This window comes from Neomonachus schauinslandi, chromosome 10 (genome assembly GCF_002201575.2).
Source record: "Neomonachus schauinslandi chromosome 10, ASM220157v2, whole genome shotgun sequence".
NCBI classification, from domain to species: Eukaryota; Metazoa; Chordata; class Mammalia; order Carnivora; family Phocidae; genus Neomonachus; species Neomonachus schauinslandi.
This window is the reverse complement of record NC_058412.1, coordinates 29679413-29704131: the sequence shown is the minus strand read 5'-3', so window position 1 is coordinate 29704131 and position 24719 is coordinate 29679413. Positions and strand designations below refer to the sequence as shown.

The 24719-nt window shown below is 37.3% G+C and overlaps 2 protein-coding genes across 3 annotated transcripts; one reads left to right on the top strand and one right to left on the bottom strand.

Moving 5' to 3' along the window:
- The first annotated feature begins 45 nt into the window (after positions 1-45).
- CEBPZ (CCAAT enhancer binding protein zeta) lies at positions 46-19147 on the top strand. 2 transcript variants are annotated; one of them, XM_044918653.1, is made up of 17 exons: positions 56-248; positions 2240-3735; positions 5541-5772; positions 6339-6519; positions 7643-7731; positions 9715-9768; positions 10333-10435; positions 10535-10603; positions 11996-12062; positions 13621-13721; positions 14611-14668; positions 14952-15145; positions 15529-15618; positions 16478-16480; positions 17844-17899; positions 17979-18060; positions 18821-19147. In XM_044918653.1, exons 1-17 carry the CDS (start codon positions 87-89, stop codon positions 18964-18966), a joined length of 3183 nt encoding a protein of 1060 aa, XP_044774588.1. In that variant the 5' UTR covers positions 56-86; the 3' UTR covers positions 18967-19147. The 2 variants fall into 2 exon arrangements, with proteins under 2 accessions (XP_021553086.1, XP_044774588.1); XM_021697411.2 differs by lacking the exons at positions 16478-16480; positions 18821-19147 and having other exon boundaries at positions 46-248; positions 15520-15618; positions 17837-17899; positions 17979-18054.
- CEBPZOS (CEBPZ opposite strand) lies at positions 18491-21153 on the bottom strand. Its single transcript, XM_021697415.1, has 4 exons — positions 20991-21153; positions 19648-19692; positions 18994-19078; positions 18491-18861 (listed from the first exon to the last, which is right to left on the bottom strand). The coding sequence occupies exons 1-3, from the start codon at positions 21103-21105 to the stop codon at positions 18996-18998; spliced, it is 243 nt and encodes an 80-aa protein (XP_021553090.1). The 5' UTR covers positions 21106-21153; the 3' UTR covers positions 18491-18861; positions 18994-18995.
- Positions 21154-24719: the final 3566 nt, after the last annotated feature.

The following is a 24719-nucleotide window of genomic DNA, read 5'->3' as shown; positions in this document are numbered from 1 at the left end:
CCATTTCCGGGAGAGGACACGCCCCTGCGAGAAGTACGTCACTCAGCCAAACGGAAAGAGGCTGTGGGCCGTTTGCGCGTGCTTTGATGGTCATGGCGGCCGCAAAGAAGCCTTTGGAGTTCCATGCCAAGCGGCCCTGGCGCGGAGAGGAGGCGGTAGAAGATCCGGACGTGGACAACGAGGAGGATAACGATGAAGCCGAGAATGGGTTCTCTCTGGAGGAAGTATTACGGCTCGGAGGCACCAAGGTAATGGCCTCGGACTCGGGACAAGGGAACAGAGGCGCGAGGAGTGGTCTCCCGAGTGGCCCGGCCACCCCCGGGCGGCAGCGTGGGAGGGCGTTCTGCATCCAGATCCCAGCTTCGAAATGTGCTCTGTGCGCTTCCCGCACTTCTTTTCCACAGCTCTTTACAAGAGAAGAGTCCTTTGGAATTGAACGTTTTTGCGGTGTGGCCTTTCTTAGGATGTAGGTGACCCTCTCATTTCACTGATCTATAACTGGCACTCCATCAGGTCGGTGAAAACTGACCTTTTGGGGTCCTGACGTCGTGGCATCAGTGTTCTGAACTTCAGTGCTGTTGGAATGTTAACTTCTGTTCTCACGGAGTATACGCACATGTTTACGCTCTAGAAGCCCTCTGCTCTCGGAATTTACATCCTAATTAAGGGAAAGGATCAGTAACCAAACTTTTGAATATTGTATATCAGATGCTGAGTAGTGCCACGGAGAAGAAGAAGAAAAGATAATCAGTGGGAAGGGCGTAGCAGTTTTAAATGAGGTGATCGGGGAACTCATCATTGAGATGTTTGAGAAGAAAACTGTAGGAAAGAAAGGAGCCACGCTGTTCTGTGAGCAACAAAAACGTCAGTGTAGCTGAGGCAGAGTGAGTTAAGGGGAGAGTAATAAGAAATGAGCTCAGAGAGGTAAGAATATAGGCCTTCTCTGAGTTGATGCAAAACCTTAGAAGATTTGGAGCAAATACGTGATGGATTTTAGCTTATTTTTTTAGCACATGTTTTGTGACTCTCGGTGGGGAGAGAGGTAGGGGCAGGAGAAATTCAATTTACGGGGCAGATTCACAGTTTGTTCTGTACTTGTGTTGTATTTAATTTTTGAATAGGTAGTATTTCACGTGCTACAAAAAGTTATTTTAAAAAGGAGGAGTACTTGGTGAAAAGTCTTCTTTCCCACTTTTATCTCTAACCATGCGATTACTAGCCAAAGCAAGTATTTTTATATCTTCAAACACACACGTTATTTTTTACACAAAAGGTAATATACTGTATAATATTGTGTATATATTTTTTCTTGCTGTCCTATAGATTCTTCCATATCATTGGTTTAATGCCTGCATAAATCATTGTTTTAATCTAACCAGCCATTTATTGTGGATGTTTAGGTTGTCAGTCTTTGCTATTTTAAATAATGCTTCAGTAAATAACCTTTAAAATAGATCTTTTCCCACATTTGTGAACATATATGTAATCTAAATTGATAGAAATGGAACTGCTGGATCAAAGGATGTGTGTCTTGTATTTTGATTTGAAGGTAGCAAGTTGCCCTCCATAGAGGTTGTGCTAGTTTACATTTCCATCAGTCATGTAGGAAAGTGCCTTTTCCTCCTACCATCTCCCCAACACCACCTGTCACAATTTTATCTTTCTCATCTGACAGATTAGAAAATGGATGCATCATGGTGGTTTTAATTTGGATTTTTCTTAATGTCAGTGAAGTTGAGCATCTTTTCACATTTTTAAAAGCCACTTTCCCCTTATGAACCATTTGTTTATATCCTTTGCAGATCTTTCAGTTATCACTTCCTTAACTGATGTGTAGGAACTTTTACATTAAATATTAAGCCCAATTACTCTGATATCAGTTGCCAGTATTTTTTTTTCCAATTTATTTGTCTTTTGACTTTTGTATGTTTTTTTGTCTGAGAGAATGACCGTTTTACCCATCTTTGCTTTTAGGGGCCTGCGTTTAATGTCATTTGGAAAGGTTTTCTCTACTCTGAAATTATTTTAATTATGGTGTGCATTCTTCTATTACAACTTTTTTTTTTCACATGTAAATCTTTGATTCATCAAGTATTTACTTGGTTGTAGGGTGGAAGCCCAGACAATACCATGATAATTGAATTTAATTGATTTTTAAACATACTAAATTTCAAATTAACTTTGGAAGTTTTTCTAAACTTTGTAATTTATTTTTTAACTTTCTTATGTTTTAATGCAGCAAGATTACCTTATGCTGGCTACTTTGGATGAAAATGAGGAAGTGGTGGATGGAGGCAAAAAAGGAGCAATCGATGACCTTCAACAAGGTGAATTGGAAGCATTTATTCAAAATCTTAGTTTGGCCAAGTATGCAAAAGCTTTCTTAGTTGAAGAAGATGAACCAGCTGAAAAAGAAAATGCCAGCAAAAAAGAAGCAAGAGTATCTAAAGTAGATAATAAAAAGCAAAATGCAGCAGAAAGTGAAAGGACATCACTCGGTAAGGTGAAAAATAAGCCAGAACAACATTCTGATGAGAACAACAGTGTCACACCAAAAGTTAAGAAAGATAAACAACAGGACATCTTTGAATTTTTTGAGAGACAGACATTGTTACTCAAGCCTGGAGGCAAATGGTATGATCTGGAGTACAGCAATGAATATTCTTTGGAACCCCAGCCTCAGGATGTTGTGTCGAAGTACAAAACCTTGGCTCAGAAATTGTATGAGCATGAAATCAACTTATTCAAAAATAAGACAAATAACCAAAAGGGAGCTTCTTCTACCTGGATGAAGACAATTGTGTCATCAGGGACGCTAGGTGACAGGATGGCAGCCATGATTCTTCTTATTCAGGATGATGCTGTTCACACACTGCAGTTTGTAGAAACTCTTGTGAACCTTGTTAAAAAGAAGGGTAGCAAACAGCAGTGCCTCATGGCTTTGGATACTTTCAAAGAATTACTCATTACAGACCTTTTGCCAGACAGTCGGAAGCTACGGATTTTCAGCCAGCATCCCTTCAACAAACTAGAACAGTTGTCCAGTGGCAACAAGGACTCGAGAGATAGAAGGCTGATATTATGGTATTTTGAACACCAGCTGAAACACCTTGTGGCTGAATTTGTGCAGGTCTTAGAAACTTTAAGTCATGATTCATTAGTAGCCACTAAAACTAGAGCTCTTGTTGTAGCTCATGAGCTTCTTTGTAACAAACCTGAGGAAGAAAAGGCTCTTCTTGTGCAGGTGGTAAATAAACTGGGAGATCCTCAGAACAGAATAGCCACCAAGGCCTCCCATCTGTTAGAGACATTGCTTTGTAAACATCCCAATATGAAAGGAGTTGTATGTGGCGAAGTAGAAAGGCTGCTCTTTCGCTCAAATATCAGCTCCAAAGCGCAATATTATGCAGTTTGCTTTTTAAATCAAATGGTCCTTTCCCATGAAGAAAGTGAATTAGCTAATAAGTTAATTACTCTTTATTTTTGTTTTTTCCGGACTTGTATCAAGAAAAAAGATATTGAATCAAAAATGCTTAGTGCCCTTTTAACAGGAGTAAATAGGGCATACCCTTATGCCCAGACTGGTGATGACAAAGTGAGGGAGCAGGTCGACACGCTCTTTAAAGTGTTGCATGCTGTGAATTTTAATACCAGCGTACAGGCTTTAATGTTGCTTTTCCAAGTAATGAATTCTCAGCAGACGATATCAGATCGATACTATGCAGCATTATATAGGTAAGTACATTCCATTTCAATAGGTGAATGAGGAATAACATGATTTAATAATGTGATTTAATACACGGCACTTACTGTGCCCCTCTATGGGGCAAGAAACTTAGAAAACTGGATTTTAGGCCCCCCTCAGCAACTTGCTAATCACCAACTTTGAGTAAGTCACTAATCTTTGTTTTCCTCTTGGAAAACTATGTTAAATATTTTGCATACATTATTTTATTTTTTGTTTTGAGAACTTGCTAAAATACAGAAAAATACCCTCCCCCAAAACATCCATATCCTACCACCTAATATTTCAACCTTAACATTCTGCTGTATGTTTTACATCTTTCGAATATTAAAAACTTAGAACTGCAGATATGATTGAAGTTTCCTTCAGTCCCTTCCCCCTCCCTCACATCCTCAGTCCTGTACTTCCTCCCCCTGTCCTTCACACAGCCATTTAGTAATTCATTCAGCAGCAGTTTTTTGAGTGCCATCTATATGCTGGACATTTCCAGGTGCTTTGGATATAGCACTGAACAAAATTCCCACCCCTAGAGTTGCTTACACTCATACTGAGGAAAACAGATGGTAAACGAAAGTCTGTTAGGGAGGGTTAGGGTTGCATTTTTGGAATTTTTTTAATTGGGATTAAGATTTTGTTCATTGAATTTTGCTGTTGTCCTGACGTACTTATTGAGGGATGATATTTTGGAACTGTTTTTAAGTATACCAACAAGCTATATATTCCTTTAATTCATTTTAATAATTTTACATAACATGTATCTTGTGAGAAATATAATGTACTGATTAATATCTTGAACTTAAGCCACAGTGCCTGGATTTGAGTCCCAGCCATTAGTTTGCTGTGTAACTTTGGACAAATTACTGAATCCTCTTTAAAGCCCTATTGGTAAACACGATTAATCCCATTTTACTGTGGCCCAGTTTGTCTATAAAATGAAGAGGAGTGCACCTATCCTCTAGGTTATTGTTACAATTATAAAACTTCCCAAGGTTACATAGCTAAAAAATGAGAAAACTGGCACTTTACTGAGTTCATGTGTATGTTAACCCATAAATAAAATCTTAAAAAAAAAAAAATATTGAATAATATAGGATATCTCAATATCACCAGAATTATGGAAGTAACAAATGGGGGAAAGAGCAATATGAAAATGCTTCACAGGGTCAGATATTTCCATTTCTAATATTAATGGAAAAAAGTTAATAGAAATGCTTAGAATAAGAAGTAATATTGCACATGAGCATACACAGAGGATTGTGTTAATTCTGGATATTCTAATGTCTGGAGGGCAAGAGCAGTTGGAGCATCTCTAGGATTTAGCAGCTAGGATAAAGAGAAAATTTTAAAATTATCATGTTCAATTTTCTACTCTACGTGTGTTCATTGGAATCATGTGGAGGCCTCTGGTCCCCCAGCTAGGGGGTAGTGATACAAGGATAAGAACACCGGTCTAGTCCACTGCTTTCATAGGTCAGCTTTCATTATCTGGTTTTGGATTAGCCTTTCGTGTGAGGTTCTGTATCTGTATAAAAATTATGCTGCTATCCTAGAGAATGAAAAACCCCTTAGAAAAGAGAAAACACACAAAAAAATGTCTTTCTCCTGTTGATATTCCTACCCTCCCCCAAGATCATCATTCTTTCTGTTTGGGTCATTGACTTCCATTTTACGTCTTAGGTCTCTTGATCTAAAATAAACAGGAAGGTTATCCCTAAGATGAGGTTAGCAGTTGCCTCTACTACTGGTTGTAGAGATATTTTATGAATAAACATTTGATCTTGTTTTTGTTTTATAGGAAGATGTTGGATCCAGGATTGATGATGTGTTCTAAGCAAGCTATGTTTCTTAATCTTATCTACAAATCTTTGAAAGCTGACATCGTGTTGCGCAGGGTGAAGGCTTTTGTGAAGAGGTTACTCCAAGTTACTTGTGAACAGATGCCACCATTCATATGTGGAGCTTTATACCTTGTGTCTGAGATCCTTAAAGCAAAACCAGGTTTAAGAAGTCAACTAGACGATCATCCGGTATATCTTACAACTGCTTTTTAAATCGAGTGGGTTCTGAAATATATTGGTATTTTTCTTCTTAGCTTCAATGACAGTAACGTACTTAGTTCTCTGGAGCATGAACATGTGTGAGTCCTGGAGTTGGACAGACCTGAATTTTAGTCCCAGGTGTACAGTTTTCCTGGGTGGGCATGTTGCTTGATCCCTTTACTCATTGTAAACTGTACTATACTAAACCGTAATTGTATGAGGTAGTTACAGTTACAGAGCTAGTGGATCTCTTAAACCTGTTTCCTCAGTTGTGAAATGGACATAGTAGCACCTACTTCATAGGGTTATTTATAACACATCAGAAATTTGAAGGCTGAATGTTTTCATGTAAAAAAGTCCCAAAGTCTCAGGGAGTTGTGGCTCAACTTAATTCTCTTACATTTAGAAAAAAGAATATGGTGTCTCATAAATTTGACTGATGGAATTTTCATGTTTTACCGTTATAGCAATAACGGTCATCTTCAAAACTCCCTCACATAACTGAATACAGACTTCCAGTTGATTAATGCAGATTTATTAAACCATTGTTTTAGGAGTCTGATGAAGAGAATTTTATCGACATAGGAGATGATGAAGACATAGAAAAATTCACTGATGCAGATAAAGAAACAGATATAGTAAAAAAAGCTGAGACAGAAGAAACTGTGTCTGACAGTCCTAAGGAAACAAAAAAATTAGAGTCTGCTTCTTGGGTGCACTTTGATAACTTGAAAGGTGAGTTTCTTAAATCTTTACATTGTTCTCTTGACTTTTCAACAGGAATTGGATTCTCCTTTGATCTTTTTTTTTTTTAAAGATTTAATTTTTTTTTTTTAAGTAATATGCACCCAATGTGGGGCTTGTACTCACAACCCCAAGATCAAAAGTTGCATGCTCTACCGACTGAGCCAGCCAGGGGCCCCCTGCTTTGATCTTAATAGAAATTAACACTATACCATTTTAGAAATCCTCTGTATTCTTTTTTTGTTAAGTAGAGCTTTTATAACCAGATATATTCAGGAACTTAGAAGTAAATTTTTTTTTTAGAAGTAAATTTTTAATACAGTGAAGCACTTGTCTACTTATTAATAATACTACAGATAGTAACACATTTTAAAGTAATTTTGATCTTAGAAATTAAAGCAGATACCTTTTGGAAATGCAACCTCTTCATTTGAGCTGTAAAGAAAAACACACTAAACCTTGGGGATCAAGAAATGTGCCAGACCCATTTCTTCAAACTTGTCGTGGAACTCTTGGTCAACTTATTTCATCTCCCCAAACTTCAGTTTGCCTGAAGTATAAAAGAGAAGTGTGGAAGCAACCAGGAAAGTGTTTAAAAGAATCCATCAATTTCCCTGAAGGCTAAACTGAGAATAATCCTTTAGAAGGACGATGAACATGTGCATTGTGAAGTAGACAGTTTGTTGTAATGTGTTCTGAAAGTTCTTTGAAGATAACATAAAACTTGTTCCAAGTGAGAATTATTCCTGGACATAATTTAATAACAAATATTTAGTGCACTTAAAGTTCCAAAAGAATTTAGACCTATTTAATCTTCAGGCTAGTTGCCATTTTAACCCTTCTAACCCAGTCGACCCAGATTTGGGCACCTTTTGCTGCCTGGTTTATTCAGTAGCAAATGCTATCCTGGGTACCATATCTAATTCTTGTTGGGGCTTGGGATGTTTAATCTAGGTAGGATACCTGGCTAACTAAGAATGTTGAAAATTACAATTCTATTACGTATGCATACATATTACAGTTATTGGTGACAACATTAATGGTGGTGGTTTTAGTGAACTCTTGGGCTAGGAATAAAGCATTTGAGAATTAGTTTTTTTGTTGTTGTTCTCAGGTGGCAAACAGTTAAACACATACGATCCATTCAGTAGAAACCCTTTGTTCTGTGGAGCTGAAAATACAAGTCTTTGGGAACTCAAAAAGGTAAAGTAATTTTATTAGTGCTTTATATTTGCCCTCATGGATTTAACAGCTTGAAGTTTCCATTTGGCTCGTAAATGATCAATATAGGTTAGTTTAGACATTAGTTAATTGGCATAAGGGAGCAATTTGAAGCATGTCACCCAGCCAGCTATAATGCTTTATAACCTGTATTTCTGTAGCCTCTGATAAACATTAAATTTACACATTTATACATTTCTACATTCACATGTAGCAAATCTTAAATAATGTGGATGCAAAATCAGGATGTTATACATGGCTATAAATAAATTTTGCTTTTTGTAGGTAAATTACTGCATATAATGGCTCTGTAAAATGGGTAAATTTTGCTTTATGCATTAGATCTCCCTGAGAAGTTTTGTGATGATAGAACTATTTGCAAATAAAATAACTTTTTAAATGCATTAGAGGAACCCATATTCCCAGTAAACTTTCTATGGTATCTTTGGAAAAGCAAGTAAGTGTCTTACCTCACAGACTCCTGTGGGCCCCTTGACACCTTTTCAGTGAGTCTGCAAGGTCACAGCTACTTTCGTAGTGCTACCAAGGCACGTTACTTGCCTTTGTCACTCTGTTAACAGTGGCACTGATGATACTAAAGAAATGCTGGCTAAAACTGCTAGTGCCTCAGCGCAGATAAGGGTAGGAGCCATTATATTCTTCACCGCCATGGACCTTCAGGGAAAAAAGCCAGTATCACATAAGAATGATGAAACAGGAAAAATTAGTGATTATCTTGATCCTAAAGTACATGTCTTTTTCATAGTCTGTGTACATATACAGAAGGAATTCATAACATACTTCTGCTGCATACCTAAGTATGAGGTTGTCTCGTGTCTTGGGAAAAGTACCTGTGTAGTTTGTTGTAAACTCGGCTGCCTTTTTTCATAAAAGACTGTTTGATAGACTGGTTATTCAGATTTGGTATTTGGGAGACATTTTCTTGAGTGAATGAAGTGAATCTGTTATTTCAAGCAAAACCGCTGATAATATTTGCTGTCAGTGATAAAATTCAAGCTTTTAACCAAATTAAAAGCTTGGAAATCTTGTAAACACTACCTTGAACTGGACACTTTCTCAATATGTAAAAACTTTTCTGATAAAATCAGTGGTGATACTAACAATGTGATTTTTGTGATAATGTAACCAACATATGGAAGAACTACATAACTTACTGAATCAGTATTTTCCAAATGACTAAATGCACAGTGTTACAAAGTCATGGTTAAAAGATCTATTCAAAGTAGACTGATTAATTTTAAGTAGCAAGTACCAAAAGCTGATTGATACGGTTTCAAATTCCATATTGCAACTAATCTTCAGTTTGGGTGTAGTATCAAAGATAATCCACAATTATGTGAAAGGTTATCAGTTAACCCTCCTATTTCCAACTATATATCTGTGTGAGGCAAGATTGTCTTCATATATTTCCAACTAAAAAATGACATGGAATACAGAAGCACGTATGAGAATCCACTGTCTTCTATTAAGCCAGACATTAAATAGATTTACAAAACTGAAATAATCCTACTCTTCACTAATGCTTATTTGTTCTGAAAAAGTTACTTTTCATAAAACATTTATATTAATATATAATAGGCTCATTGTTATTTTAAATTGACTATAAATGTTTCAGGATTTCCTATTGTGGGCACCTGGCTGGCTCAGTCGGAAGAGCATGCGACTCTTGCCCATGCGGTCATGAGTTTAAGCCCCATGGTAGGTGTAGAGATTACTTAAATAAAAACTTAAAATTTCTGTTGTAATTTCTAATAAGGTAAATATCAATAGATATATCCCACTTAAACTAAGGAAGCTCTTGAAGTCCTTGACTTTTAAATGTATAAAACACTCCTGAGACCAAAATTTTGAGAATCACTCTTCTCTGATGTATTGGCTTAAGTTTCAATTCTTTGGATCTACAACTGTAGTAAGAGATGACTTTCCTCACCTTTTTTTTTTAAGCTATCTGAGCATTTTCATCCCTCTGTGGCCCTTTTTGCAAAGACTATCCTTGAGGTAAGTCTAATATTCTAAAGTCAAGAAATAAAAAGTAATCTAGTTTTAGATAATCAATAATTGGTCATAACAGTGTTTTCTGTCCACAACATAGAATCATAAACATGTTCTGCTGTTGGAAAGAACCAATGACTTGTTTAATACAGTACGGCAAGTAATTCTTCCCACTGTGTGGTGAATAGAAATACAGGATATTAGAAAACTGCAACAGTTATTTATTACATTCTGGTTTTTCTCCTGAAGAAAGACTGCCCTCCCCTTTCCCATTTGCTGTGTTGGCCACATCAGTGTTTGGTTCCTGGTTAATAGATGACCTACAGTATTACTATTGTTTACCTATTCATAAAATCAACAGTGTATCATAAAATATGTATTTATGTGTATGACTCTGTTTAAATCTTCAAGTAAAGAGGGATGAGATGGATATTTGAAGGGTCATTTATGGCATATATGTGCCTTTGATGCATTGTAGTAGATGGTGTTTTGTTTGTTTGTTTTCTTATCTGGATGCATATATATAATTTGCGTTAAGTTCTTAATCCTCCCACCCCCTCCACCTTTCAGGGAAACTGTATTCAGTATTCAGGGGACCCACTCCAAGATTTCACATTAATGAGATTCTTAGATCGATTTGTATACAGAAATCCAAAGCCACATAAAGGCAAAGGTATGCTTCTATTTAAGTATTTGGTTTTCACTGTTGACATTTAATAAATAAGCATACAACTAGGTTTTATATTACACTATCTTGATTTTTACATTTCAGAAAACACAGATAGCATTGTGATGCAGCCAAAAAGAAAACATTTTATGAAGGATATTCGTAGTCTTCCTGGTAAGTATAAAGCCTAGACGGTTGAAACTGACAAGAATAGTACAAGTCAATAACATAAATTGTATTATTCTTTGCTCCATTTTACCAGAATAAACCTAAGCACCAGAGACATTATCCATCTTTTGTTCCCAAAAATGTGTATGCATTCTTAAGTTTACTATGTCTTACTGGGTCTTTTATTTTTTTAACTTTATTACAGAAAATTTCAAACATATCCAAAATAAATATACAGATAGTATAACAACTCCCCTGTAAGTATAACCCAGCTTCAACAATTAGCAACATTTTGCCATTTTTGTATCATCTATAGCTCTATTAGTGACCCCCCCATATATATTACTATCTTTTACAGTTAAAGACCATCTTTTTTTTTTTTTTTTGAGACGGAGAGTGTGTGAGCAGGGAGAGGGGCAGGGGGAGGGGCAGAGGGAGAGAATCTCAAGCAGATTCCCTGCTGAGCAGGGCGCCTGATGAAGGGCTTGATCCCACGATCCTGAGATCACAACCTGAGCCGAAACCCGACAGTCAGATGCTCAACCAACTGAGCCACCCAGACACCCCTATAGTTAAAGACCATCTTAAGCTCTCTAGTATGGGTTCAGCAGAAAACCCACAACTAGTTTTTGTCACAGAGCATCATTTTAAATTAGTTGATAACTTTTTATGGGTACTGTGTACACATCTTGTATATCTGACTCTTGTTTCTATATTCAGAGCAAACATTTCTTTATATAATAAATCACAGCTCCTTTTCATTCAGAGACTAGGGTTAATTTGTACTTTATTAATCATTTAATTTCCAACTGATTTATTTCACAGAGGTCCAGAGATGTAAATGGACTCCCCCAAAGTTAATAAGAGTTAGAACTTAGAAGCCAAATCCAGTTTTAATCAAGATGAGTTAGAAATTTTTATTGTGAAGAGAGAAAACTAATATTCTTGTAGTTCGTTGGTCTTGTTCCTTAATTTTCGTCAGTATTAAGTAAAATTGTGGATAATTCTGTTTAACTTTACTTCCTGTTCCAGAATGGCAGGAGTTACTGCTTTTTTCCCAAGATGATGAAAAGTTTAAAGTGATTATTAAGAGAACTCTTTCTCTTAAAATTGGGGTCCTGGATACAGTTGGAGGACAATGAAAACCATGTTCTTTCACTGTGATGCATGCACTGATGGCTACGTATGTCATTGTAGCCAATGAACAGTTTCAAATGTTTGGTCTTCTGCACTCAGACTTTCCCAGAGATTGTCCTTTGCACTAGAAGATCCCTTCTGTCCACATTCCTTACATTTTAAGACTTTAGAATTATAGGTATGCTGTATGTAGTCTTACGAGCTTGAATAACATAAAAAGGATTACTTTAATAAAAATATTTTCTTAATCTATTTTCTTAGTGAACAGTAAGGAGTTCCTTGCAAAAGAAGAAAGCCAAATACCAGTGGATGAACTATTTTTCTACAGGTAATACACTTAATGCAGTTTCTTTTGGAGAACTATTAAAATTTAAATTTTTAGAAAAAAAGATTATAAATTTTTTAGATTCCATAAAATGCTTCATTAACATAGGTCTGTCTTGAAAAGATCTAAAGATATGTCAGTTGGGGTGCCTGGGTGGCTCAGTTGGTTAAGGGGCTGCCTTCAGCTCAGGTCATAATCTCAGGGTCCTGGGATTGAGCCCCACATTGGGCTCCCTGCTCACTGGAGAGTCTGCTTCTCCTCCTCCCTTTGCCCATTGCCCCCTCTCCCCGCCACCACCCCGCTTGTGCTCACTTGCTCTCTCTCAAATAAATAAATAAAAGCTTTAAAAAAAATGTGTCCTCTCATTTTTTTGCAAAAGGAATTTATAAATCATTCCGTTTGCTAATCTTAACATATCTAAGTGAAACTTAAAACAAGTAAATTTGTGGGTATTTTTAATAATGTAGCTTAAATTTTATGACTCTTGACTTTGTAAAACCTAATCTTTAATTTCTTACTTTTTGTAATAAAGTAATTGTCTTACAGCCTTTAAATCTGTTATCAGTCTAACATAATGATAAGCAACTCATGAGTAATTTGTCCAAAATACGACTCTAGGCAGAATTAGCAAAATTCACTGGGCTGTTACATAGAGAAGTCCTAAACTTACTAGTCCTATTGTTATCTGATTGGTTGATTCTGTTTGATTTGGTTTTTTTTTTTTTTTAAATATTTTGTGTGAAGAATTTTGAGGGTATGATCTCATCTGCAGAATGCTAAGTTTCACTCTACCCTAGTATTAGAATGGATCTAACTGATAAAATACTGTGATTAGATGTTATCTAGAGCCACATTTTGTCTTATTTCTAACACATCATTAGTGTTGACACTAAACCTTTTACTATGTCATTTAATTAAGATGAGTTGAGGTGTTTTTATGAAAAACTAAATCCTGAATCTTTGAAATTTATTTTACTTCATGTTCAGAAGTTGCTATTTGAATTCAAAACTCTTGTTTATAATAAATACAAATTTTAGTCATTTATATCCAACTGTTTTTACACTTGTGTCACTGGTCATAGGTGCTTTGATTATAGCAAAGTGGGCCCTTTAATACAATTACCAAGTAGGGGCACCTGGGTGGCTCAGTCAGTTGAGTGTCTTACTCTTGGTTTCTGCTCAAGTGATGATCTTCGGGTTGTAAGATTGAGCCCTGCGTCAGGTTCCATGCTCAGCAAGGAGTCTGCTGGAGATTCTCTCTCTCCCTCTACCCCCCCCCCACCTCATGCACGCACATGCATGCATGCTGTCTCTCTTAGGAAATAAAATCTTAAAAAATAGAGCGCCTGGGTGGCTCAGTTGTTAAGAAGCGTCTGCCTTCGGCTCAGGTCATGATCCCAGGGTCCTGGGATCGAGTCCCACATTGGGCTTCCTGCTCTGCGGGAAGCCTGCTTCTCCCTCTCCCACTCCCCCTGCTTGTGTTCCTGCTCTCGCTATGTCTCTGTCAGATAAATAAATAAAATCTTGAAATAATCAAATACATAACATGCATTTTTTTCAGGTATTATAAAAAAGTTGCAATTGTTAAAGAGAAACAAAAACGGGATGCAGATGAAGAAAGTATAGAAGATGTGGATGATGAGGAGTTTGAAAAGATGATTGGTAATTTGTTTTTGTTGACTGTTTAATTTGTAAAATAATCTTTCTATTTACTTATAGAACCATGGAATATTAGTGGTAGGGGTGATCTTAGTTTTAGAAAATCATTTAGCTAAGAATACCATGCACATGACAATGGAGGATTAAAAAATATTTTGGTGGCACGTGGTAGGTCACCCTCACTTGCTCCAGAGATTTAGGATTATGCGTGGGCAGTTCGTGGGAAAAATAAATTTGTATTTACGTGGCGTATATTCATTCTGAAGGAATATACTCATCCAATCTCTTACAGAAGAGAAACCATTTTTATTGTTCCTAATTTCCTTGCACTATTGGTAGCAGTAGTCTGCTGTTTCATCTGTTTCCTCTGTGATGCACAGAGCTACAAAAATTTTAATCTATATTTAGGCTGAAACAAAAAAGGGGAAATTAGAAAAGTGGGGTTTTTTTGCTTTTTTTGCACATTGTAGTATTTCCAACACTGGTAAGTTTTGGAGGTGGGAAGAGTGTTGACCCTACATTTGCAAATGTTGGATAACCTTATGGATAAACCTTAAGGCAACTTTAAGAAGGCAGATTAAAGGATGCTAAAAATAAGCACTTAAAAGGATTGCAATTGCTAAATACCATTTTGATATTTACCTCTTTCCATCAAAGAATTGTAGAAAGAAACAAATTAACTGGAATCCATTTTAGTTTGGGGATTTAATTAAGGTCAGGATATTCACAGGCTTATGTAGATTAATAAAACATACCAGTAGTCCGATTATGTCATTTTGGTGTTTACTTATCATAAACAGCAGAATGACTATGTTAATTCGTTCAGATAGAAGACTTGTCAACTTTGTTATTCCTTGCTACATCTGACAATTTGTATATTATTCTCTGACAGACACATTTGAAGATGATAATTGTTTCACCTCTGGAAAGGATGACCTTGATTTTGCTGGGTAAAGAAACAGTCTTGTTTTTTAAAAAACTATTTTCTCAGCATTTCCCAAAATGTTTTCCTCAGAACAGAATACAGGACTCTGATGTGTAGTAGAAATTTATTGAAATAAGCTTGGGAAATGGATATAGTACTTTCATTTTAGACCTTTATAACACATGTTAGTATATTAAATTGAGGTTCTAGGCTGTCTGTAACTTTGTTAATAGCCCAGTATTAGGCTAATCACCAAAAAACACTTTAGAAAACAATGTTCTCTACTACACGTTGATGTTTTTCTTCAGCAACATGAAAAAGGAAAAAAAAGGTGCTAAGGGAGACCCAGAAGATGAAGATTCAGAAGGCAGTGATGATGCCCTTGATAACTTGGATGATGATGAAGTTTCTTTAGGAAGTATGAATGAAGAATTTACTGAAATTGATGAAGATGGAGGAACATTCATGGACGTGTTGGAGGATGAACGGGAAGGCATTCCAAGTAAGCATTTTTAAAATACAAGGCAAAAAGTGTATTTTCCTTTTTTCCTCAGTGTAGGCTAGTTTTCCTGTTGAAGCATTTCTTAAGTATTACTTTGTATTCAAATTAATAATCAGGTTGGCTAGAAATTTAAATAGGACCTTTTCCCCCCACTTATTTTGAACTGAAAGAGGTTGATTTTTGAGCTGCTATTTTAATCAACAGTTGGGCTCTTTGCACAATACCTGTTGAGCTGTTAAGTTACCCTTTTTTTTGTTGTTAGAATAGTAATTATTTCTCAAAGTTAATCAAAATATTCATCATTTATCTTAGCCCTATAGCAGTTCTGTTGTTTTTAAATTGCTTAATAGCATGTTTTTGTTTTTGTTTGGCAGGGGAAATAGAACTTGATGATGAAGTCAGCTCTAAAATCGGGACAAAGAGAAGCAAGAGAAAAGGTGCAAATGATTTTGACTTTGCTGGATCATTTCAAGGTAAGAAAATGTCTTTTAAACCTAAGCAGTGGCTGTGTAAAAGTTACTAATTATCATTTTGGGAAATTTTCTAAATTGGTTAGGATAATTTCATTTTTACTTTTATAATGAATAACAACAGTTTCTTCTATTTTTAATATGTGAAAGTTGTTTCCCACATTATTTTTTCCTCATAACTTCCTTTCTCTCCTTTAACTATCTCTAGATCATCTTTAAAGTATTGTAAGAGATTATCCTTTTAATGTTAACACTTGTAAGATGCTAATAAAAGAAAAAGGTACTATATCAGGTGATATTTTTAACTTTTTTGATAAAAATATAGAAAGCATTATAAGTATTTTATTCCTGAAACCTGTGATAAATTCACAGGCTTGCTTTTTTTTCATGCTTTGAAAGTCTCTCGTTTATACCTGCAAAACTGACAAGCTCTTTCAAATACAACGATAGTCCTCTTAGATGATTTACCTGATACATAACTTATAACATGTTATCTTTCAGATTCTGTCTTCCACTGAGTGATGTACGGTCACACTTTAATAATAGCATATTCTCAAATATAAGATAGTTTTCCCTAAAATCATCTCCAAAAAGAAATGTTGCTTTATTCTTAAGTCCTCCTGAGCCTGTCATATTAAAAGATGCTGTTTCGGTTTCAGAAGACAGTAGCCTGAAAGGTGTCAGGTCTCAGCTGACAGTAGTTTGGGATGCAGATTAAAGGATACCTGACAGAACTGATTAAAACAAAAGGAGGCCACGGAATTTCCAACACTGATAAGTTTTGGAGGTGGGACGAGTGTTCACCCTACATTTGCAAATGTTGGATAGCCTTATGGATAAACCTTAAGGCAACTTTAAGAAGGCAGTAACCGTGCTTACTAGTTAATGTTACAGTTATATACCTATAAGATGAATGAAAACTGAAAAAAAAACCTTTCCAGGTGCTACACAAATGGGAATTTTAGCTTAAGAGAAAATATTCCATAATAGCATCATATGCAGTTCCTGAATAATATACACAAAATTTAAAATGAAAGGCTCTAGAAACTATTTATCAAAAGTGGCTCTGGTATCCATGCAAAGGCTTTACATGATTGTTCGTAGCAGCAGTTATTAATAGCCAAAAAGTGGGAACAGCCCAAAAATCAGACGTTCACTGATGGATAATGGAATATTATTTAGCAATAAAATGGAATGAGATTCTGATACATGCTGTAAGATGGATGAGCTTCAGAAATGTTATGCTAAGTGAAAGAAGCCAGATACAGAAGACCACATATCATATGATCCTGCTTACATGAACTAGCCAGAAAAGGCAAAGCCCTCTTGGGGCGAGGGCACATGACTGCAGATGGGCACCAGGGGTCTTTTGGAGTTGATGGAAATGTTCTAAAATTGTAATGTGATGATAGTTGAACAACTAAGTTTACTAAAACATACTGAATTATACCCTTAAAAACACCTGAATTTTATGATGAATTTTACTCCCTACTAAAGATGTTTTTAAAAAATGGCCCTAGGAGATGCAAAGAATTTGAGTAACACTGTTCCAGGAAAAGTGAAAATGGATAAAAGTAGTATTTTTAGTTAATATATTTTTAGATAATTTGATTTTAAATGTGTGAATTAAAATATAATAAATACTAAAAATAGATGTTTTAGTTTCTTTTGAAATGTTTATATGTTCAGAATTACAGGTTCAGGAGAACCACTTTGAGAAGTATAAAACAAAATTTCATTTATAACATAATAAACATACTTTCCATCAATTTATTCACAGTTAGACCAAAGAATAAAACCTCTGACTTAAATAGAATATAGTTTGCCTTAAGGATTCCAAAATTCAACCATGGTCGACTTTGTAGTCAGTCTTGCCTGATACTGTGGAAAACGGTTAAACCTTGATCAGTGGCCAAATCTGAAAGTTAGGAAGACACTGGTGTCATCTCGACAATTTTATTAGGGTACTAACTCTTAAATAAATTCTATTTGTCTTTAAATGCCAGCTACTTAATGGTGCTAGAAGATCATTATAATTCTGTATTTTAACCCAAATGCAACCTTTTTGTAACAAAACCATGTTGAAAGATTGTTGAATCACTGTTATACACCTGAAACTAACATTGTGTGTCAACTATACTCCGATAAAAAAAAAAGTGTATTTTTCCAAAATCATTGGAAATGATTACAATTTAATAATCTAGGCTTATACTTTTTTTAGGACTGAGAAAAAAAAAAGAAACGAAATTTCAGTGACTCCAACCTATTTGTATCTGCTGAGGAGGTAAGACTAAAAAACTGCTTTAAGAAGTTACTTATTCCACATTATTTTGAGTTTTCTAATAAATGTATCTCTGTTTAAGTTTGGCCACCTATTAGATGAAAATATGGGATCCAAGTTTGATAACATTGGCATGAACGCCATGGCTAACAAAGATAATGCAAGTAAGTAACTTGAATTTTTTTTTAAGATTTATTTATTTATTGGGGGGGGGTGGCACAGAGGGAGAGAGAATCTCCAACAGATTCTCTGCTGAGCACAGAGCCAGGGGCAGGGCTCCATCCCACAATCTTGGGGTCATGACCTGAACTTAAATCAAGAGTCGGAAAGAACCAACTGAGCCACCCAGGCACCCCAAGTAACTTGAATTTTTCAGAGGTTTTTAAATGGCCTTAACTTAGAACTTCTGAAGATGTAAATATTTTTTGGAGGACCATTTTAGTAAGGATGAATAAAATGGTTCCTTATAACCTGGAAGGAATGGCTCTTTCATCTGTTTTGGGAGCATGTAGAGGATTAAAAAGCATTTAGACTACAGCAATAAAGACTGCAGTCTTTATATTAAACAGTTACTTTAGTTTTTTTAGGGAAGCAGGCTGTTTTTATATAATGTGAGTTTGTAAGTACTTTATAGACATTTTAATTCTGATATTGATAGTTACTGGCTTCTGTTCTTTTGCCAGTGAAAGTGTTCAGGGGAAATAAAATCTTCAGAGCATTTGTTCCTTTCTTCTCCTAGTCTTTTATTTGTTAAACAGTAGTCTTTAATAATAAATGCCAAAGGAAAGCAACAAACAAAAGCAGGGGATTTGCACAGGGGATGGGAAATGCCTGTGAGCCATGGCAGACCAGAAGTTCCTGTTTTGTTCTGTGGGGCCAGGAGTCTGCAATGTGATGTGCTCATCTTTCTTCTCCCCCACAAAGGTCTCAAACAGCTTAGATGGGAGGCTGAACGTGATGACTGGCTACACAACAGAGATGTGAAAAGTATCATCAAGAAAAAGAAAAATTTCAAAAAGAGGCCAAAAACCACTCAAAAAATTAAAAAGCAAAGAAAAGGAGTTTTCTAAATAAATTATAAATTAAATTGTACTTACTCCTAATTTTTGCTATTCAACCATTTTTCTTGATCTTGCTGTCTGACTCCATACATTCCAGACTGTTCAATGGATTTGTAATAAACTATAAATAAATATAGCTGTCATTTATAAAATCATGTAAAAGTGTTAAAATTAAACTATATTGAGAGAAATCAAACCTCTTTTCCTTATTTCTACATGGTAAAATGAAAAAGATAATAGATACATATTTCATGTATAAGCTCTCTGGCATCTGTACTAATCATTGTAATGAGCACTATTAAGCATTACTTTATACCAGATTATTGTACTAAGTGATTAATAATGTCATCTTTTTTAATCGTTACAACTCATAAGGGGGGCATTATTACCGCTACTGGACAGAGAAAGAAACAGCTCCAAGAGATTAGCAAACCAGAGGTCACAAAGTTTTAAGCTGTGGTTTGTCACCACCACCTCAGATGTTTCATTCCAAAGTTTTTAACCACTGGTAACTACTCATCTCCAAAATAGAATTTTCGCCACCCTGTGTTCTCAGAACGAGCTAAAATAGGGATAAACAGTAATTTTTCTTGGAAATTGACATCACAAAGTAAAAAGTCCTTTAACCCTTAATTGGTCATAAATTACTTATTTTAAACTTACTTTATACTTTTAAGGAAAAAAACCTACCTTCCAAGATGAAGGGAAATTTCTTGCTCATTATTTGCCTGAAATCTGATGAAAAAAAGAAGTCTTAAAATTAGACATGACTAGACATTCATTGTATTAAAACATGGAGCCATAATTTAGTGCTAGCTTTAGGGTCTATGAGCTAGGAATCCTACAGATGAGAAATGTGTGTTAAGGTCCTTCTGGTAATCAGGAACTCTCTCCTGCACAGGGTGTAAGTTGCACTTGCCTTGCCTGTTGCCCCCCATAGTTACTTTGGAGTTTTTAAAATTTGGCCTGTATATATGATGTAATTTATTGAGAAAAGTAAGTTTTCAGTGTTAATATGTAACTCCCTTATGTAACTATGAAGTTTGAGATCAACTTCAAAAACCGGGTAGAGTCTTCCTTCTATCTAATTCCGTAGCAAGGTAAAATGGGATCTGTAAAAACAAGTTTTACAGATCCCATTTTACCTTGCTACGGAATTAGAAACTTGAATTTGCTTTTATATACTGTTTGGATGTTTTCTTTTATACCCTTACACTTCAGAAGTGACTTTGTGAGCATCCAGTAGCATCCTGGGGCACAGTGTTCCAGTGAAAAACCTTAAGAGGATAAATGACAAGTCTCAAAGATGACCACCACCCCCGGGACTACTATTACCAGCTCCAGGGAAAGAGAAAACAGCCCTTCCTCATTTTAAAAGTTGAGGGCTCTAATATAAGATTTCCCTCCAGAATGTGTCACAGCACTCTCAGTGACAGTGGCATGGGAAAGGTTTTAAGTGCCCAGTTACTGATAACAGAGGAGGAACTCTGATAGCCTTTGAAACTGGTTACTTGACAACTCACTCTGCCACCACTACTCAGTCTACCAAACAATGAGGTATAAGCAGCAGGCTGAATTTCTTTACCTGTGTTCCCAAATTAAGCCAGACCAGATACTTGCTCTATGCCCCAGATGAGTAAAATCCACTGAAGTGTGAAACATTTTCCCTAGTCTACAAATAACATTATTTAGGGAGAAGAGTCATTAAGTCCACAATAATTAACACCAAGTTTCTTCTTGTGTCCATAAAAATGCCTAATATATATATATTATTAACATATAATGTATTATTTGTTTCAGGCGTACAGGTCTGTGATTCATCAGTCTTACACAATACACAGCGCTCACCACAACACATACCCTCCCCAATGTCCATCACACAGCCACCCCATCCCCGACCCCCCTCCCCTCCAGCAACCCAAAATGCCTAATATATTGAAGAAGCAATTTCTCTAAAAATGCTGTTTAGTAACTCAATACATTAGCAAACGGCACACCCCTCTAGAAAACATTAACTTCTGAATTAGGATTACCTTGGCTTGTGTTCATCTTATTAAACAAAAAATAAGCTCCAAAAACGCCCAAGAGTTCAACTACTAAAACTCCTTTAAAGATCTTCTTTGCCACTGGTTCCATAGTGCGGGCCATCCTAAGTTCAACAATAACACATGTAAACCTGAATGAGCAGACACAAACTTAATACCACTTCCACAGAAAAAAACTCCCAATTCATTCTCACAGTCGGAATGATCTAGGGATAAAACCCTGAAGTTACTGTATGCTTATTTGCATTTGATATGTCCCACATTCCTAGTTTTCAATCTCTACCCCACACAATGAACTAAAGACACCACTGGATAAAGCACAAAATGGAGATGAAACTGAAAAAAAGCACTGTAAAAAAGAACAATTTATGGAATTGAGATTTTTTAATTGCCTAAGAATATAGAATATTGATAGGGTAAATCATTTTTTTTTTTTAGCCAAACTAGGAATTAAGATATGATCTAACAGTCACCATATGTGAAAGCTCTTTGCAAGTACCTACAAAGGTAAGGTTATTTTATAAGTGGTTGTATATGTTCCATAGCTGGAGGTTTTCGTTTATTTATACAACACACATTGAACTATGTTCCACAGCCCAAGCATTTTATACAAAGTTGAGCAACAAACCAACTTGTTCCTGAGGAGCTGCTATTCTAACAGTAGTTTCAAACTACTTACATCACCCAAAAGACTTGTTAAAAATGCACATTCCTGGACCTCAACCTGCAGTTCCCCTAGATTCTGATTCAGCAAATCTAGGGTTAGCATCCCAGTAATCGGCACATTTGCAAGCAACTCCAAATGGCTTCTATACGAGAGGCCCTGGACCACATTAGGAGAAAAACTGACCACCATCACCCAGTAAGTGGAAAACTAGACTTTAGATCTTAATTCTCTTCCTTTAACTAAAACAAAAGCTAATCAAAAAAAAAAAAAAAGGGTTTGGGTCTTCATTCTCTTTCTCCCAACGTAAAAGCTAAACAAGGGAAAGGGCTATATAATAAGCTAAAAAAAAAATAGCATATATGACTCTTACTGAATATATGAAATGTAAATGCAAGTTTTTCTCTGCCTCCCTATAACCCCAACAGGAGAAACCAGTCCTTCTTAATCTCAGGATTTTGATACTGTCCAATGTATGCTCTTTGTCGTACTGTTCTCTGCCTCTTTGCAGAGAGGGTAAGATCTATAATACTCTACAATCCCAGCTCTCTGCTCACCGCCATTCCCTCTTGACTCCTTTTCACAATGCCTGAGAGTGGGGTAATTAAATACTTTTGTAGGATTATCCTATTAATCTCTTTACCAGGCGTCCCTTCCCTCCAAAATTCCCTTCCCTCGTTTTGATAATGCGATCACCCTGGGGACTAAAAGATTAAAATTTTATTATTATCTAAAAAAAAAAAAATGAAGCAGAGGAAGTTAAGAACCTAAGTATAACCAACAGGCAGTTGAGTGGGTGGGAATGGAGAACTGTTTTGCTGTTTACAATGCTGTAAGTCACGATCAGTACTGGGACCTCTCGGGGTAATTTTTAATGTGCAATGGGTGAAAAAATGTTTTTAATTAAAAATAAAGCCTGCCTGCAACAATATCCGCAGTAAAAGGAATCCAAGTAAAATTTGGTTTTGTTTTGTTGGGAGAAGGTGAGGTTAAGAGTTCAAAAAATAAAGTACAAATAACACTGCTACAGCATTTACCTTTTAAAAATATATATATACACATTTTACATTACAAGTCGCTCAGCTTCAGGCAAGGTGTTTATAACGACTACTAAAGCCTAGTTGATAAAGACCACCAAACGCATACCCGTCCACGACAAAGCTGGTTTACTAGCTGGCAGAGAAAGAACAAGATTAGACGAGATTTTGGAGAAGGACGGAATTTAGGTGAAACTTAAAGCAGTGCTCGAAGCACCTGGGTGGCTCAGTCGGTGGAACCACGGAATCTTGATCTCAGGGTCCTAAGGTCAAGCCCCGCATTGGACATGAATCCTAATTAAAATAAATGAGTAAAATAAAATAAAGCAGTCCTCGAATGGGCTCGAAGAAAAGCAGCGCTGTGTGTCTTGGGGTTCACATCACACTGGGCTGAGAAGTTGATTCAGGGTGCACAAGCTTAAAACAAAGGTGCGATGTTGCGTCCGAAAACGCCTCATCTGTGCACTACAGTTGGAAATCGACACGGCTCAGCATCGCAGGCAAAATGATTTAACAAACAGCAAGGTCTCTCGCACTTTAGATGGACAGCAAGGTTTCTCAGCATCCCTGGGTTTATTAGCTAAAGCGCTTTTTCCAGGTTCCCAGGGTCCAGAACCAAGGCACCAGCGAGGCTTCCGAGAGCTGCCTCAGGCTGGCTCCCCACCCCCCGGGTCTCCGGTGCACCCCGGCGGCCCCCCGCGCCCTCCCGCCTGCCCGGGCTCCCCGGACGCTCCCGCCCGGCCCGCGGCCAACTCGCGCGGGCAACGCAGGCCGCACCGCCCGGCCGCGGCGACAAGGTCGTCGAGCGACCCGGAAACACTCGGGCCTGTCCCGCGCCCTCCCGCCGAATGGATATAGTGACACCCAACTTCCCTCCGTATGATCCCAGAACTTTAGCGAGGCCCCCACAAAACCGCCCCACTCCGCTCTGTGGAGAGCCCAAGTCAGGACGCCCAACTAGAGGCCCTGCTCTCTTACCTGAGGGGCTAACACGCACGACTGCGCGTGCGCAGGGTTTGGCACAGCCCCGCCCCTCCTGGCGTTGGCCCCGCCCCACACCGAATTACCTTTTATCGTGCTCTTCTTACTGAGAGCAGATCCAGACTGCGGGCTATGTCCGTTAATTTATTTAATCCTCACAAAAACTCTATGTCCTAATAGGTGCTATGAGTGTCTCATTTTACAGAGAAGGAAAGAGTTTTACCCTGCCTACAATCACAGAGCTAACAAGAGACAAAATTGGATTTGAACTTAAGACACTGACTCGAAAAACCTGTGCTCAATTATTTTCTACACTCTGCAACCCAAAGTGTGATAGTCTCCAAGAATCAGCAATATGGTCATCACCTGGGAGCTTGTTAGAAATGCACTCCTGTTTCAGTAGGCAGGCGTAACTAACACGCCCCAACGGTAACCCTGGGATGCAAATGCCCAAATCCCCAGTTCATTAAAGTCCTGTTCATCCTCCTCTAAGTCTCCAGCACCCCTCCCAAAGGCTCCTTTGGGAGTCTGTACATTCCCCGGTGTGACCCTGATTTGCTAACTCCAGCAGAGGGATGCAAGTTACCAGAAAGAAGTTCCCTTGCTTCATCATGCCCAAAGCACGGAAGTTGGCCAAAGTCCCAGTCCTCTGAAGTGGTCATAAGAGCAGGGGCAGCAGGGATCTCTTCATTAATAAGTACGTGGGAAGTTTGCTGTCCATTTTCCCACGGAAAGAGACAGCGCAACCTGTGTGGGATCCTCAAAATAAAGCTCTCTCAATCAGCTGACAAGAGGTTGCAGAGATCAGATGACCCATTGTTACTAGTGACAAAAGGCACCTACTGGAGAAGAGAAGCCCAGGATCTTGGTGATGACCCAGCCTTCCCTTCAGATGGCCACAGGACCCAGAGCAGTGGCACCTGCAGCCTCTGGCAGCGCTGTCCCTGGGGCGGGGGAAGTGGGGGCAGAACTCCTGCTTGCCAGCATCCCCGTGCTGGAGTGGGGTGCTTCTCCATCACCCCCAGTCTCGGATGC